This window comes from Dermacentor andersoni, chromosome 11 (genome assembly GCF_023375885.2).
Source record: "Dermacentor andersoni chromosome 11, qqDerAnde1_hic_scaffold, whole genome shotgun sequence".
Taxonomy (NCBI): Eukaryota; Metazoa; Arthropoda; class Arachnida; order Ixodida; family Ixodidae; genus Dermacentor; species Dermacentor andersoni.
In genome coordinates, this window is record NC_092824.1 from 117,318,274 (window position 1) to 117,335,949 (window position 17,676).

Consider the following 17,676-nt stretch of genomic DNA (forward strand, 5'->3'; position numbering starts at 1 on the left):
TTATTTTATAAAGCTCTTAGAAAGGGGGCCTATGCCATGAGTGACAAGCGAACCACGTAGGTCCGGTGTGAAGAAGACAACGGCGCCGGTCGGCAAAAAGAAGGAACGTATAAACGTAAAAGAGAAATGAACACAAGTAAAATGAATTCATCTGCATGGTAAGCACGTTGAAGCGCGAGAAGAAAAGAACACAAAGGAAGAGAGGACAGATGCAAGGCTGACTACCTTATTACACACTATTTCATTTTATTTACTGTCGGTTTCTTTCACATTATCGGTTAACTCCCCCCCCCCCCCCCCCTTTTTTTTTAAATATTACCACCCGGTTCGTGGTCTGTCTCCACAGTGACTTTGTGCCATTAAAAATTGGATCTAATAAAAATGAACATTTTTTTTTCTGTTTCACTGAAACTGCCTCGTACGCTGATACGTTTTCTACGCGGCGCATAACAAATACACAAGCTATTATTTTTTTTTTATGGGCACCTTAGAAACTTGAAAAGGATTCACCGAACATTACGATATTCCCTAATGCGAAATTTGAGTGCATCTCTATATTTATCATATTGCGATATATTGGCTGGCGCGCGCAATCTGTCGCGTGCGGCACGTTGCAAACGGAGCGAAGTATGGCGCGACTGCCTCGCTAATCGGGATATCGCGACAGACAGGGCACGGGTGACGCGTTGGCGCGATTCACAGCAGCTGCCTCAGACAGACCTCTGCTCATGCAGCACTTTGTTTCCATACGTGATATCGGTGGCGTCATCGGTGAACAGACGACGCGCGCTACTCTGGCACCATCTCGTAGCCATCGTAGCCGCAGAGCCCGTCTTGCGCGGCATTACGATTTTCTTCTCGCGCTTTCACCATACCCTCCTCTTCTGCTTTCCTCCCCGCGCTCTATTCACTCTCGCCGTCTTTCATTCCCCGCTGCACTCCTGCTTCGCTGTGCTCGTTCGCTCGGTTATGCCGAGGATACCGAGGGACGCCGACACTCGCCGCAGGAACGGGCGCCTAAGAGTTGCGCTCTGAGTGAGTGAGTAAGTGAAATAACTTTATTTCGGTCCAGAGAAGACGCAGGGAAGATCCCGCGCCACCCGGCTAGTCCCACGTAGGGACCGCCAAGCCGAGCTTGACGGCCCGATCGCGGGCACTCTGAACGGCCAGGGTTTGGTCGTTGAGTTCTAAGTCGTTGAGTTGAGGTCTAAAAGGAATAATCACCATCATCGATGAGCTGGCATAAATGACGTGGGCATGGACTGGTACAGACACATAGTTTACCCCCAAGTGGCTTTGTGCCACTAACATCTAGACTCTACATTTACGTCTGCATCGCTAGCTGTACTCTGGTGGCGTGATCGGGATTCATCGGCAGTGAAGCCTTCATGTGCAACTGTCCAGTGCCACGGAGGCAACCGTCTGCCGGTTGGCGATCTGGCGCACTACCGTCTACGATCACGTCTGTGCCACGTGAGCCGCGAGTGCACTGCCTTCACTGCAGAAGCCAGCCCCGTCAATCGACAGCAACGCACACCGACGTCTGCGTCACGTCGAAGCTACAACGGCCGCGACTTGTGCCCTTTGCAATTGTTTCTTGCGTCTTTTTTTTTGTTATAAATGGCTTTTTACCATGCCAACTTTGTCTCCTGTCTGCTTCTAGAGCGCCGAAATTCGTGGCATCCACGATCCCCGCGCAATATCCGCACGCGTCCGTTTCGTGTTTTCCTGTCAGTGTGCCTGCGTGTGCCGCCTAAGCAGCGCAACTTGCACTACGCGGTCACGTTCCCAAGCGCGAAAAAGCTAGGCGAAAAAAGTCCACTCGCCCACAATCCGGTCTGCAACCTCGAGACCAGCGCGGAGAGTGCAAACACAGCGAGCGGCCAGGCGACGCAAGCGACGACGGGCAGCGTGCCCACGCGCCTGGACAGCATCCACAGCAGGACGGGCAGGCACAGCAGGCCGCTCAGCGTGTGCGATGAGAGCACCATGACCGTGTGCAGCTGTTCGCAGTCGACTGCCACCAAGGAGACCAGGTAGCCCGCCGGGGCCTCAGACAGCGCGCGGGCGGTCATGCGTGTCGTCTGCCGCACAGAAGCGTACAATCTTAAACTCGTTACTCATAAGTTACGCTAAGTAAGTAGAACATATCTGTATTAATGTTTCACTTACTTAGTGAAACTTATGTAGAACTAGATCAAGTGGGTATTTTTAGCTAGGCAAAAGAATTGTCTATCTAGCAGAATTCTTTGCTGGACTAATTGGCGAACAGCGAAGGACTGTCATCTCGCCTCCTGTTTTTTTCATCTAAATTTCAAGTGCAATCATTTATCGCCTGATACATCCGCTGTCGGCTTCCGGGAAAAGAGATGGTTGACATTGACGTTAGCCTTAGGTGTCTAGTAATCTAGGTTGCGATTTATTTTAAACGCCCTAGGCGCGTGTAAGTGACGTCAGAACTCTACATTGTGAGGCTCGCTCCTTCCCGCTTCTGTGTGCCTTGGGATCTGCTTAGAGTCTCCACGTCGCTCTAAAGGACTGTTTCCCGCCAAAATGCCTCGCTTCAAGTAGCTTCTTGCCACAGCCGAGTTCAAGCAATGCAAAAGTAAGCACGCTGAGGCCCCTCGTTGTTCTGCGGCTTAGGAGCGCGCTGCCATACTGTAACAAAAATTGATCGCTGAACGTGAACGTTACAAATTAATGCATTCCATGAAACCATTGAAACAACGGACATTAAATAACTTAGTGTCAAACCAATGTAACATTAAGCACGTAATCATCTCTAACACTTCAATGTAATGCAAAATCAAGAAGTGGGCTACCCGCCGTGGTTGCTTAGTGACTATGGTGTTGGGCTGCTAAGCACAAGGTCGCGAGATCGAATCCCGGCCATAGCGGCCGCATTTCGATGGGAGCGAAATGCGAAAACACTCGTGTGTTTAGATTTAGGTGCACGTTAAAGAACCCCAGGTGGTCCAAATTTCAGGAGACCCCCACTATGGCGTGCCTCATAATCAGATCGTGGTTTTGGCACGTAAAACCCAATAATTTAATTACTTTTTAAGAAGTGGGCTGACAAGTGGAATAACCTTCTGTTGTATAGAATTTACATAAACAGGGATAAAGTGCCTTAGAAAGGCCGGCCTATACGCTTCGATAGGTGGAACTATCTTTAGGCCAGATTTCTTGGGGCACTTTATCTCTGTTGATGTAACATCTGTACTTCAAGTTAAAACACTTCATCTTCGACAACCACTGTGTCATTTCCGCTGCACATACCACCAGTTCGCACACACGTTACGACTGCGGTCGCCGTCTCGCTCCAGAAAATTAACACGTTTGGTGAGGACCGTTCTTCAAACGAAACAACACTGTTTCGTCTCACGTCACACTCAACTTTGGTTGCGGAAATTTTTCGAAGGCTGTAATAATTATGCGCCGATGTGAGTCGACGCGGTAACACGCCTGTTCAGCAACCTACTGGAACGTTCACTGCATTTGGCTTGCAGGGGTTCCAGTTGACACAAGCGTTCGTTCTCTTTTCTACTATCACACCATACCTCTTACTGCGATAGCAATTATATGAACACTCTAGGCTCATTCCCGCCGCCGTCGCTGCCGCCGTGATGTTCAATATAAAGTCCAAGTGCGATAGCATCAAGGCCCTGCGACGTGTGCTATAAGTGCGAGTGAAAGCGTGCGAGGGTGAACCGAGGATGGTGGCTCGATCTAGCGCGCGCAAGGTAGGAAGGCGGGGTGGAAGCGTGCAGTCTTCTTTCGCACTAAGGCACAGGGCGTGGGGGAGGGGGGATTATACTTTGGCGGCGGCAGCGTTTGGCGCGTATAAGCGCGGCCGCGCGGGCCTTGTCTTGAAAGCGGTCTGCAATAGGGAACAGTCCAGGCACACTGAGGGCTGATAGCTTCGTGTGCACTGTGTTCTCGGCACTTTTTTCGCGTTTAAGCTAGAGGCAGCACGAAGGCAAATTCGCTCGCTGCTGCTGCCGCTCTTCCTCGAGCCAGCGTTTTGACAGCGAGTGTCCGCGGTCATCGACTGAGATGTGTTCATGTTTGTCTGTGCGCGAGTGACTCCATGCTCGTTAATTTAGTTAGGAAGCGAATGTTTCCAAGTTTATGAGGCCGATAAGACAATTATCCTTACTTAGTATAGCTGTCTAATAATTTGCTATCGCAATCGATGCTTCGCTTTTCGAAAGAAACTGCGACTTTTTTCCTAGTAGTAGTATGTGTTATCTCCTCCTGCATCTCCGGGACAGGCAGCCGTCGGCTCAAGGGCCTGACCTCGTTCCCAAGATGTGTGTACGCTAACCACGCTCTTCAATTATTCACAACCCTGAAAAATAAAGAAAGACAAGCAGAACAACAGGCACTTTTCTTTAAAGTTAAAGAAAGATTCCACTCACTTTCGTGAAGAGCGCTGCTTGCATGAGGATTTTCAGTTGGGTGCTGAAGCGCAGCGCCACGTACTCGAGGAAACCGAAAAGGCAGACCTCGGCCACGCACGACGAAAGGAACAGCACAGTCAACGCCTTCGCTTCCCGACTACCGACGTCATCAATCAGGGACCTTGGAGTCCGAGAAATGTGTGCTTGCTAAATGTCTGTGGTTTGCACGTGCTTTCTGACAGTAGCGCGCAAAAGTAAAAGCTGCTCATGAGGATAGCTAGTACACTTCACATCAGGTATATACGTGACTTGGAATAAAATACGAGACGAAAAGATATGCACGCTCTGTCAGCGTCGCACTAAGGCCATCACAAAAAACTATATTTCAAATAGCACATCACGTAATGCTGGTCTGCCAGGTGCGTTTTCTGTTCTCTTTCTTTCTTTTTATGCGCTAAATGGATTAAGCGGGCGGAAGTTGATTAGTACATTCCCTTTAAGAATGTTACTATGTCTCAACAGGAGGCGATTCAGGTGTGAAACAAGTTTTCCCTAATCGCGCGAAGTGCGACAGGAAGAGGAGTGTGTTTGCTGCCAATGACCGAAACACGTGGGATATTCATGGAAATTCTTGGATATTCATGGATATTCGTGGAAATTACCGTGGGATACAGACACGTGAATTTCTGTGCGTGTATTATGCATCTTGCAAATCACTGCGATGTGAAAGGTTATATGCTGAATCATCGGATAAATACTAGCAGTAAAATCAGGGTGTCTACCAAGTTGACATTTCCAAATTCTCTGAGCTTTCCAGGTTTTCCCTGAGTGCCTTTGCAAACTTCCCTGAGTGATGCAGAACTGTTTTATGTCAAGACGGGCAGAAACCATATCGCCTGATGCTGTCACTCTCTAGTAAGCACATGAAAAAAATTAAAAAAGCGACTTAATCCAATTTGAATACTAAGGAATAGTGTTTATGTTATTCAAAAAGAGAATAGACGGCAGGGGTTAGTAAAATGCACAGCAAATAAAGTGTCTTCGAAAAAAATTGCAAATGGAGTCATTCTCAAGTACGGATAAAAATGAGATGCACATAGAAGCAAATATTTGCGAATATGAGCTATTTCTATCAACTGATAGCAAGCTCAGTGGTATGAGGCCCGAACTCTGTCACAATTGAGATTCTCTCTCAACAGCTCGTAAGTCAACCTCAACTGTCCTTACATACTTTCAGCCCCCGCACGACGCCTGAGTGTTGTGTTTCACTTCTTTAAAGAGTTTATTTTGGTTTGGATGAGGGACACCTGCATCTCGGCAGCAGCCGAAACTTTGTTTTTTGAGCTCAAGCTCCTTCAAAATGGCGGCAGCAAGCTTCCTTTCCCGTTTATTCCTCAATGCGTAGATCATTTCTGTTCTTGTCCTCCTTCCGCCACTTGTTCGCCCCAAGGACCATTTGAAGCATCTTGGTCAGTTGCACATTCCACGACCGATTTTTCGAACTCCCTAGGGGCCGCGAAAACGTCCGAAAAATCGGCCAGTTGGAAAAAAATAAATGCGTGTCATTTACTGCCCTTAGGGGCTCAAACCGCCACAGGCACGTTCGAAAACGCTCTGAAGGCCTGTCGGTCCACATATTAGGCATATCGGTGCTCGTACTGTGACAGGAAATACCGGCTGCACGTGTGTATAATTAAGGAATACATACTGTGTTCCGTGGCAATAGTCCCTTCCCACGCTTGTTATGCTTCACTGCAATACTTTTGCGTATGCTTCACCAAGTAACACTTCTGTACAAAGGCGAAGCTGACTTTCGGGAACCGGCATTATGCAAGGCATTGTGTTTCTAAGTTTCTAAGCCAATCGCGAGGACCACAAAGGCGGAGTCCGTGCCATTGCTGACAGCAGCGAATTCTTTCAATAAAAAACTCGGCACCCAACGGCAAGAAGCTTCATAGCCAACGTCGAAGCAGCTAGGCCTAGCGTTGCCGCAGTGGTGGCAACGGCTGCCAGCGGATCTGCGTGCGAGAGTGCCGGTTCGAGGTGTCGAAGTAATCAAAACGGCAGCGGTGGTGCCTTTGATTATTGCCGTTTAGGACCTGCGGTCACGGCAAAACGTTCGGAAAATCGGACGGCGAAGAGTTCTTGCGTCCGAAATTTCACACGTTCTGATACGTTGACTCTATGAGGTACGTGGCGGTGCCACGAAGCCGTCCAAATTATCGGGAATCTGGAAAGTCGGTCGTTGACTGTACACTGGCAACTCCTCCAGCCGACGACAGGGCGTCAAAGACGATTCATTACGATTCCTGTCTGTTGCTCGAGCCAGCATTACCGCGACTTTCAACCCTTTCAATAAGATTGCCGCTAATTTTCCCTGATAGAGGCCCAAATTTCCCGAGTTTTCCCTGACTTTTTCCAGACTACTGAAAATCCCTGAGAATTCCCGGTTTTTCCGGTTTTCCCGGTTGGTAGACACCCTGAAAATAAGGAAGCAAGAATAAACAAAAGCAAGTGCGTTGACCTGTAAGTTCAAGCACGTTTAAATTCGAGGGTCAAGGAGTCCTTGATGCCAAATGTTTGATTCGACATTGACTTCTCATAGAGTGTTTTCTTTTTACTTCGAACATATTTTTTTTTAAATAATGCCGTCGAAGATTACTCGAATCACCTCACTATACATTAATTATGTGCCCAAGCGGACACCATTTCCAAAAAAATTAAAGCAATCCATTCAGTAATTAAACTAGTTACAATTATTAACATCTCAGTCACAAAGATTGCGGCATATGCCTGTATTGGAAAGTTGAATGGAAGTCTAGTTCCGTGTCTGAACATTTCAAAAAGGCCATTTTAAACGGCCCTGCAAGCCGAAATATTTGGCTTCAGATTATTTGTTTAACTTACATGAGACGAGGCTGCCGTCGCCCTTCTCTCTTCACGAGATCTTATTCTGATTGGTGCTGTGGGCACCTCCCGATAGGATGCGCATTCACTTCAGCAGCAGAGGCAAGAGGGACCGCTTTGTCACGGCGCGAAGCCCAGCTTCACTTCTCGCCACCCTGCTACCTCACAGTAAGGTACTTTCACCGCAAGCCGCGCTTCGCAGTGCTGCGTGCGTAGTCAGGTAAATTCAACAAATAATTTCAGACCAATTACTTTGGTTTCCATGGCCGTTTTGAAATGTTGAAACACGAAACTATACTTTTATGATAATCTCCTTCAATTTTCCAGCATAAATATGTGTCGTAATGTTTCCCTTTAACTGAAAATTTAATCAAAGTAAGTAGTCTAATTATTGAATGGATTGCTTTGGTTTTTCTCGAAAATTATGTCTGCCTATAGGCATATATTTAATGTGTAGTGACGTGGTTACAATTATTTTTGTGGGCTTTTTTACAAGAAAAGTGTTCGAAGTAAAAAGAAAGAGAGAAAGAGAGCACTGTATACTACGCCTGGCATCGTTAGGCACCTGCCGAATGAGCGGGTGAAATTGTGTGAACAATAGACGCGCTCGACAAATGTACCCGGCGGCTCACTCAAGCAGCGGGACCCGGACGATGAGCGCGGCGTAGTAGGCGAGTCCGGTAAGCGGTATCCACAGGGCCTCGTGCCACAACACACGCACGAAGGAACAGAACACGCGGCCCTTAGCGTTCGGACCCATCCTGGAAACGGTGAAAACGCCACTGTCAGACAGATGTCATCATGTACGCCACCGTTTCTGGGGCATCACAAGGAGATGAAACTTTTCAACAGGCTAGGCACCACGCTCCCTGGCATTTCGTACTCGATTTTTTAAGTGACAAAACCACGCGTTTCTAGCGTGTGATGGCTTTAGAACTATATTGAGATATAAAGTGTAGGGTAAACAAAGCTTATACACTAATATCCTAATTATATATATATATATATATATATATATATATATATACGCGTTCTAACATCATTGACTAAACGTGTCAGCCTCAACCAGTTTTCAGGTATCCGTGCCTGATGGCACTCAACTTACCATTTATACTTTGTCAAAGGTGGCAACAAGGCAACAAGTCGTCTGCATTTGAGCCTTTTTACGAGTGGAAGAATGTCTCTCTCGTCGTATTTTGATAAAAGGCCCGTTTTCACAACGTACCTGCAAAACGTAGAGAACTACAGTTCACAAAGAACAATGTAGTGCATTCACAATGCTTTCGTGTTTGAGCACAACTTCATGAGTACAACTTTTCTTTAGCGTCAGAGTACGCGAAAACCGCGATTTGCAGGTAACAGTAACGCATATTGAATTAATTCCCAACGCTCTCTTTTCGTCTTGCACCTAATTTCTCTCTATCCTAAGGCAATACGTAGCGTCGGCATCCATATGCTTACATTGAAAGTTTACGTAGACAGTTTACGTAGACGCAAGCAGACAAACGCAAAGGATGACACGAACACAAAGAGCGCGCCGTCCTGTTTGCTTCTTTTGTTTATATTTGTCTGCTCACACCTGCGTTTAAATTAGCCACGAAGCTCCAGCAACAAGTTTTATGCAAAATTTGGCGACAATCGGCAGATTCCAGAAAAACATGAAGTCTAACGGATGCGTTTCAGTTGGTGAAATGAAATCTGAAAGCGTCCAAAACAGAAGGAGTTGGAGTTGGCATTAGTACAACATGTGTCACAGCGTGTTTTGTGAGTTTTCCGAAATTAATGAAAACAAATATAAGATATCACTTAAATTAGTACGCAGATATTGTTTCCTTTAAAAACTCCATCATGTGTGGTCTACTTAACTGTGAACTCCAGCTTCGTTACGTGATAACGAAATTGCAAACCCAATGCTTAATGGACCGTATTCACAAAAACCTCTTACGCTACAAAATTGTTCGTAAAAGCCAATTTCAGCCAACTTTGATGCCGGCCATATCATTAGCGAAGACGACCAGCTAACGGCAAATAGTAAATATTTGCGGATTCGGCCCCAGTTCTAGTTTTTCTAAATGTTTACCATTTTCTTTTTAATTTTCGCTAGAACTTTGAGACTGTGAATTGACAACATAACCTAAAGACAACAGTCAGAGCTTAACATTTTCTCCTAAATGATTCCATACGAAAGGCGCCATATGTGAACTTCCTCCTAATTGCTTTCTCTTGCGCTTCTCCGCACTGCACTTGCAATATACATATATAAAATAATAAAGGTGATTATTCAACAGCGGTACTCATCACATGCGGTACCAGACATTCAAAGGTTAACAGCTGCGGAATACGCGTAGGCACCCAACAAAAAAATAAATAAAACACCCGCAGTAGCGTATGTTCCTTTGTGACACCTGGTGGACATCTGCCACTGGGCTCGTGAAGCCCTCAAACGCGCACAGGTGAACCGTAACGAGAGATGATAAACGATACGTATATTTATGTTCGGCTTCTCTCTCTCTCTCTCTCTCTCTCTCTCTCTCTCTCTCTCTCCGTCCGTCCGTCCGTCCGCCCGCCCACTCAAGTTGGCATTAACAGCTGAGCGCTTGGTTATTGACTTACTGTAGGAGCAGGCGGTTTCGCAAGTATACCATAAGACCGGACTCACCTAAAGACAGCACTGCCCACAAGCTTCCCGCAAGACGAGAAGGTCTCTTCGTGGGCGATGGTTTGCATCTGAGGAAAACAGCAAAGGTTTATATCAAATATATTTCTGTTAAGGCACAAGCTCGTTCTAAGCGGTATTATTTTTAACGAAAGAATGCTGAGTGTCTGTGTATGTTTGCATTGTGCGAAACTGCATTAAGCATGCTCAGATGCACCAATAGTTATTAACTTTATTGCTGAGGGCTGTGAACAGGATTCGCAAGAATCTAGCAAAATGTGGACGTCTCCCGGATGAACATGACAATCTGACGCATTTAATTCTCAAACGAGCTTCACTTAGCACATGTAGAAGTACAACCTCATGAGTGTTCTTGTCGACGACTGGACTGCTTCGAAAACAGGCGTACAAGAAGCTGCCCAGAGTCGTAAGTGCCAGCAGTGAACTCTGGTTTGCCATTCGGACGTCATTCTTGCGACTCTGAAAAAGAAATGGGCGCGCGCACAATGATGCAGAAGGAGGGCTAGTTATTCTCACTCCTCAGTAAATACTGAAATGCTCATAATCCTTTTGCTTGTAACATGGATCCGCAAATGAGCAAAACTCCTACGAAAATTCTATGTTGACGGTAAATAAATAAATAAATAAATAAATAAATAAATAAATAAATAAATAAAGATATATATATATATATATATATATATATATATATATATATATATATATATATATATATATATATATATATATATATATATATATATGTGCAGAATCTAATTATAATCGAAATCGAATGTATTACGCTTTTACACACAAAACAACACATCTAATTTTACAGGAAGTAGCCTACAACACATGGTACCTAAACCAAGCCTCGCAAGCCATCTGTACAAGTCCAAAGGAGTTCCTGCAGCTTGATTTCGCTTCCAATCTCCCTTAACAATACGTCTGGTTCACCTTGCACACTGTAGAGTAGCCAACTGGGCTAAGTCTTGGTTGACCTCAACGCATATTCCCTCTACCCCCTCCCTCTATATCTCTCCGTGTGAGTTAGTCGAAATCCGCTAAGTAAACGTTGACCCCCTTTAATCTTTTAAGGTGGCTTTTCCACACTAACGCTCTTTGTAAGGAGAAGCCCACCTTTACATTTCTCTTCGTTTAACTTGGCGAGATCTTGTATTTTGAAAATACTTGTGCAACAGAGAATGTTGCGATTGCAACGGTAAGCGTTGTTGTTGGATTTTATCAGACAGACTGCGTCGCCTTTAACATATTCGCGCTCGTCGGCTCCACGTACTGCCGCCACTGCGACATCTGCGATTATGTATCGTACTATCCGATTCGTCACACGGCCGCCAAAGGCCACCGCCTTACAGAGGGAATAAAAGTAATAACTTAAATTGAACGGTTAAAAATTGGGCGATACCTTATGAGATACATTAGGAGCATTTTTTTTAACAGTCTTGGCGAATACAGATGACAATACCAAAATTAAAAACACTGGTTGGTAGCGAAACGCATATTGAATTTACGGCTAGCGACGCGAAACAACGTACCTAGAAAAGGAAGAACAAAAACAAATACGGTTAACGAAGGAAGTAGAACAGTAGAAATACACTCGGATCAGAGAGAGAGAGAGAGAGAGCGTCAAGCGCTAATACAGTGAGCAGTGCTTCAGGGTACGAGTGCGGTCAAAGATAAGCTTGGTCACGGTTCAAAACACAGTCTCACCCAAGTGACAAGTACATGCTGTCGCTGCACGAGTAAGTCGCTGACGGCGGCAACAAAGTGAAGTGCATGAAGCGAGCACAGGAAATTGGAGGCGCACAGTCCCTTCAAGCGCTGGCAAACTGCGCTGAATGTGAGCCAGACCTGTTTCAGTGGAGAGAAGAACGTCGGCCTTGTCGCTCGGCAGGAGAGCGCTGAAGTGGGCTTAGCTGGTGCATTACTGGAACGTAAAGGCACACGGCGCACACAGCGAGACAAAGACAAGAGCATGACAAACGCGGCCCTCTGCTTGCCTAATCTCGACTTCGTCCCATTTTTTGTCCTGTTTTCCTTTTTTGTTCCGGACACCGCAGGCAAGGCGAGTTAGTATCAAACTAAATATTAAAATAAGTTACGTTAAAGGAGCCAAAGCCACAAGCTAGCGATGACGAAAGCCGTTGTGACGGACTCCTGATGAATTTTGACCTCCTGGGTTTCTTTAACGTGCACCCAAAGCAGGGTACACGAGTTATCTTGCAATCAATATGGCGGCCGACCAAGCAGGGAGTCGCATCCGCGACCTGGTGCTCAGCAGCTGAACGGCATAGCCACTGAGCCATAGCGGCAGTAGGTGCTCTTTATCAGGCTCTTTCACACCAAAATAACTAGCGGTTTCAGAATGCTCACATAGGTAAGTCTAGGATCCTCGAGAACATCATGATCTCAGTGAGGCTTTGCTACAAGACCTGGGCCACTGCCGAGGTGAGTACGCTGCGACGAGCTTTCGCCTAAATTCTAGAATGTTCAAGTGTAGTGCGTGGACTGTCCTCACTGACATGCAAGCTGCTCTACAACCTCAGCAGTCACCGCGCATGCACGAACAATTTGTGACTGACCAACTATTTATTTACAGATACAAAATCCCGCATGTTTAACCGCAGTGTTATGCCGCAGTGGATGTTCTCAACAACGCAGCATAGCGCCGCTGCGAGAAAGCCGATCAAGCACCTGGAACAGACCCAGGTGGCTTCTCGCAGTTGCTTCTCACACAATTCCTTCCACGTGACGCAGCAGCTCTTGTGTATCCCAGTGTTCCTTGCGGCGTAAATTGGAACGGGACCATTCGCTACGTTGATCTAAATTATGAATTTTGCATGCCACGTGGTCTCGATAGGCGCAACCGTGCCTGCTTGCGTCGCACTCGGCTCAATGCCGCCTTGAATAATCAGACTTAAGTAAGTTCAGCATTATAGCACTCCTATGCGCCACACGCTCAGTGCTTGCGAGTACTTGGCAAACACAATTTCTACTTGCAAGCTTTTTATAACTTCAAGAAATGACTTAAAGTGTTCGTTAAACCCCGGTCGCGACGCAACCAACATTGAAACTGTCCACGACATCCGAGCTGCCGCACTCACCACTGCACTAGCGATGGAGACGTCCGTGAGCACTTGAGTCCGGCTAGGAAAGAGGGATGTGGCGGCAGCCCAGCACAAAGTCGTGACTGTGAGCATGTTACAGAGCTGAAAGCAAAAAAAAAAAAAAAAGGAGAGGGAAAGCCCCTGTTTATGTTTTCCGAGGTAAGAATTCCCCCAACATCGCACCTATCACCTGTCCTTCGCGGTATACAGAAAACGTAAGAAATCATCTTTTAAGTTAAAATTCCGCGACAATTTCTTTCCCTAATTTTCTAAACCAGCTCTAACGTAATACTTCCTCGTGGGGTCTTTGGGGAAATAAAACTGAAATGAAATGAATGGACAACTGGGGTCGCCATTTTAATGCAGTAAGCATTTCACGCCTGCCCATGAACTCAGCCAAGCGTCATGCTTCGCCCCCACCCTGTCTAGATCGGAAACAATGAAGTGCACGTAAAAAAATCCTTCTAATCAATTATTTATGTAAGAGAGGAAATTACCGCAACTATAAACCTAGGTGGGGAAAAAAGAAAGGAAAGAGGCGTTAGAAAGGTTAGAAAATTTGATTGTAACCAGCCGGATTCGAACCCCCACCCTTAACATGCACTTAACATGCGTACATGCACGACAATGCAAGTTACCTCTATTTTTCACGTAAGCTTTTGAATGCACACCCGTAAGCAAAAGTATACGGACCAGAGTTTCCGTGATAAAACTCATTTTCTACTCTGTCTGTGAATGCAACTTGAAATAAAAGGCTGCAATCCAAACTTGCCATTACAAGTTTTCTAGTTCACTCGTGAGTTTCCGTTTATGGATGTTAACTACGAAGAAATTCTGTTCTTTTCTTTCGGCGACCCTGTGGTCCGTGTACTTTTGCTCACGGGTGTACGTATTGTATTGTTATCGCTGATTGTGCTTGCAGGTTAAATGTTACAGGGAGCACGAGCCCCCACCTATCTTCATGTACCCTTATTTCAGTTCTGCCGAAGAAAGACTCTATATGCAAGACTCCAAATCTTACATTTTTATCTCTTGTGCGGACTAGTTTCTTTCTCTCGACCATTCGAAACGTTGTTCGAGGCAAACTACAGCGCAGCTCACCAGGTATGCGATGTCGCAGAGTGTCAGGCACACCGGACGCCTGGGCGACAGGTTCGGCCTCTGCACGAGTTCGACCGCAGACACGAGCGACGCTCCGACGAAGGTCCCCTTGAGCAGCGCGGACGCGCCGGCCATGAGCACGGACGGCTGCCGTCGAGGTTCACGCCAATGAGCAGCAAGCGAGGGTTCATGCACAGAAACGTTAAACGTACTGGTCATAAAAGCGCATCTATTTTAATAGCTGGGCACGACTACCCAACTCGGCTGCCCTCGTCCCGGGCAGAAGGTGTAAAAGGGGAGGGAGCACTCGAGATTGGCGCTGAATGAAATTATAACAGCACTGTCAAATCTTATTTCCACAATCAACTTCATAGGCGGTTTTATCGAGTTCTCATGTTAAGCGGGACGGCTACAGACAACTACCCCCCTCCCCCCCCTCTCCTCAATGGAAAACCAACAAGCCCAAGCTGCTATTCTAGTGAAATACATAGACTACTACTTTGTTTCGGTTGATGACTGAGCGCTGCCATTAAAATGACGGCGTCAAATAGCCTGTTCCTACAATAGAATTTGATTGCAAATGTTACGTGATGGTTTACATGGTCTCTGAGCTTGCCTAGGCAGGAAATGAGTGAAATGGGGCGAAGATATGGTTTTTGAGCTGCGCTTCTCCGGTCGGCGGCAGTGGGAGTCTATGGCCTAACCATCGACACTGAAATCTTCAAGTGTGCTGGCTTGGGCGTAAAACTGCCGTAAAATGATCGACCTCGATCAGTGACAAGTATTTTAAACACAAACTTGGTGAGCTCTTGCAAATATGCGTAGACACGCTTGCTTAAGTGGCATTCTTTGTTTGAGCAGAGTGACTTTTGTTTTATTTTATTTTATTTTATTGGCACACTCGTATAGTCAGGATACGCAAAGGCCATAACATCTACACCGGAAGAGTTCCTGTGATTGGCCCTCGATCGTTTGGCACGTCTACAGCACGTGTTGGGCGAGACTTGGTAGAACCATGCATGGCTTCCGATGAGCCCCCGCACTAGGGTCTGCGTTGAATACACTTCGATCTTTGCTCTCCTCTCGGTGTCCTGAAAATGGGCAGGTGAGGCAGCATTGCGTGCTCAAAGTTTATCGAATAAAGGCCCGTCACCTGCGCATTCTTTGTGGTTATACTTATTGCAAGGAGTTTTGCAGCTTTTGAGACCAACATTCAGCGAAGCACGGTACCATACGAGTTAAGCCATTTTTTTTATCTCTCTGCCTAAGCAGCCCGAACCAACAACCAACAACAGCTTTGTGAACAGCGTGAATCAGAGGGAAGTATAAAGGACATGTATGTTCACAGATACTCACCTATTGCCTGCAGCATTGCAAATGTCTAGCGATGGGCGAATTTTCGAAAGTTTCGTCAAGCGAATCGAATATCCTGCGAGTCGATCCTGCAGACTAGGAACCGAAAGGCTGCTGGTTGATTTAGTGCTCCAATTCCGTAATGAAAGCCTTAACTATTTCTTGCGACGCTAGTTTCCGAGTAGTGTGCACTGACTGTCCCTGCCGAACTACATATCACTTGGCCAGAAGTATAAGAGTACACGGAAGGTTTCCGCAATATTCGATTGAAGTCAATTGAAAGCTACTCTGTTCGGCGAAATCGATTCGTATTCGGTTCAGCGGCGTTATTATTCGCCTCGCACTTAACTCGGTTTCCAAAAATCTCTGATGTCCTTCCGAAACTCAGGTCACCAATATTTTTTTTAAATAATGACATGCAGACACGGTACCTCTGCAATGACGTTCATCGCTTGTCGTTTTTCGTGTCGCTCACAGCGACAGATGAACCGCAACTCGCATCGGTCACTTGCGCGAACCGTCTATATTAACTGAAACCTGTAGAGGCACGGAAAAACAAAACAGATGATGCCCTTCGACGGTAACCATCCATGACCACCACAGCTGGGCTTATTTCACAGGAAAGATCACGTGACACCTGCATTCAGCCGTGCGCGACGCCGTGAGCGCAGGCCTTCCACCGGCACGGCTCGCGCCATGGTCGAAGCTTTTTGCTGTTTCTGGGCACGGTCTCGAGTTCGATGCCCGCCGCTGGCAGCCACGTGTGAACGCGCTCAAAACGTTTCAGCACGGTGCACTCTTCGCATTGCGTGCTACGCACCTATCTGGCGAGCGCAGGAACCATGCACGGGGCGTTATAATCTCTGGCGGTTACGTGGTCCCGACGAAAACAGATCCAGCCAGATCCAGACAAGGTCTAAGACCATTCGCCCCTTCGTCTGCATATTTGCATACAAAACACGATGCCCCGTCATCACCGGCCAGTGCTTAGGAGCAAAGCAGGCCGGAAGGACTCTCCCATGCAGATATCTTCAATTATGCCGCGGCACGCCGCGTCGGAAAAGCCGTTCCTATGGCTGCAGATTCCCCAAGCTCTACGCGCGGTCTAACCTCTTCCGTTACAAATTACCGTGCACTAATGATAAATGTGTCAAAGAAGCACAATTTTATTCTAAGGAACTGCAGATTCTACTGAAGAAAGTTCAAAGTGGTAGAATTTAGTTTTCTGAATTTCCTACTTTCAGATTTTACAATCACATCGTGATCAAACGTATGGATTTGCTGGACAATCAGTAATCTCGCGTTTATGCACAATATTGCAGCGAAGACACTAAATCTACACTAAACACACGAATGAGGCGGAGGAAACCGCGATAGCCTTGGCTCTTCAAGCCGCAAAAGGCCCGACGACCATTTTCTCCGACTCGCGCACGGCGGTCAGGGCTTTCTCGTCCACTCTAGTTTCTAAACACGCAGACGGCATAGTCAACAGATCATTTCGTATTAGTACGGGAGAAGAACCTAGAGGTCATACCATAGCGTGGTTCCCGGCCCACGTGAACGATCTAACCAACCAAGCGGTTTGCAACCCTAACGAGCGGGCCAACTGCCTGGCGCGTGAAGGAGGAGGAGGAGGAGGAGGAGGAAAAAACTTTATTCTTGTCCTGTACAAGGTGTTGCCACCCGCCTGGCTAGTCCCATGTTGGGACCGGGAGGTCAAGCCTCCTAGCCCTATCACGGGCGTACTGGACAGCCAGGACTTGAGGGATATGATCTGGAGATCTTATCATTCCTAAAAACCGATTCCGGGAAATGCCAGGGCCGAGCGACCCACACTCCCAGAGCATATGTTCAAGCGTGCATATCTCCTTTTTGCATGCTTTGCATATAATATTCATATCTGCAATGTCATACCATTCCTTTATTTGTGCAGGTGAATAATAAGACTCTGTTTGTAATTGCCTAAGTGTAACTGCTTGTGCTCTGTTTAGTCTATAGTGAGGGGGTGGAAACTCCCTCCTTCCCATGTAGTAATGTTTTGTAATTTCATTGTATGTAATGAGGGTATCTCTCTGTAAGTTCTCCAATCCAGCAGAATCAAAACCATATGTAGAAGCGGCCCGGTCTG

At 46.6% G+C, this 17,676-nt stretch overlaps 1 protein-coding gene across 1 annotated transcript; it reads right to left on the reverse strand.

The window, feature by feature from the left end:
- Window positions 1-1,378: 1,378 nt before the first annotated feature.
- Window positions 1,379-15,994, reverse strand: LOC126539306 (uncharacterized). The gene is made up of 8 exons (XM_072285256.1): window positions 14,196-15,994; window positions 13,092-13,196; window positions 11,698-11,838; window positions 9,970-10,446; window positions 8,416-8,535; window positions 7,943-8,071; window positions 4,422-4,584; window positions 1,379-2,084 (listed from the first exon to the last, which is right to left on the reverse strand). The coding sequence occupies exons 4-8, from the start codon at window positions 10,035-10,037 to the stop codon at window positions 1,773-1,775; spliced, it is 792 nt and encodes a 263-aa protein (XP_072141357.1). The 5' UTR covers window positions 10,038-10,446; window positions 11,698-11,838; window positions 13,092-13,196; window positions 14,196-15,994; the 3' UTR covers window positions 1,379-1,772.
- Window positions 15,995-17,676: the final 1,682 nt, after the last annotated feature.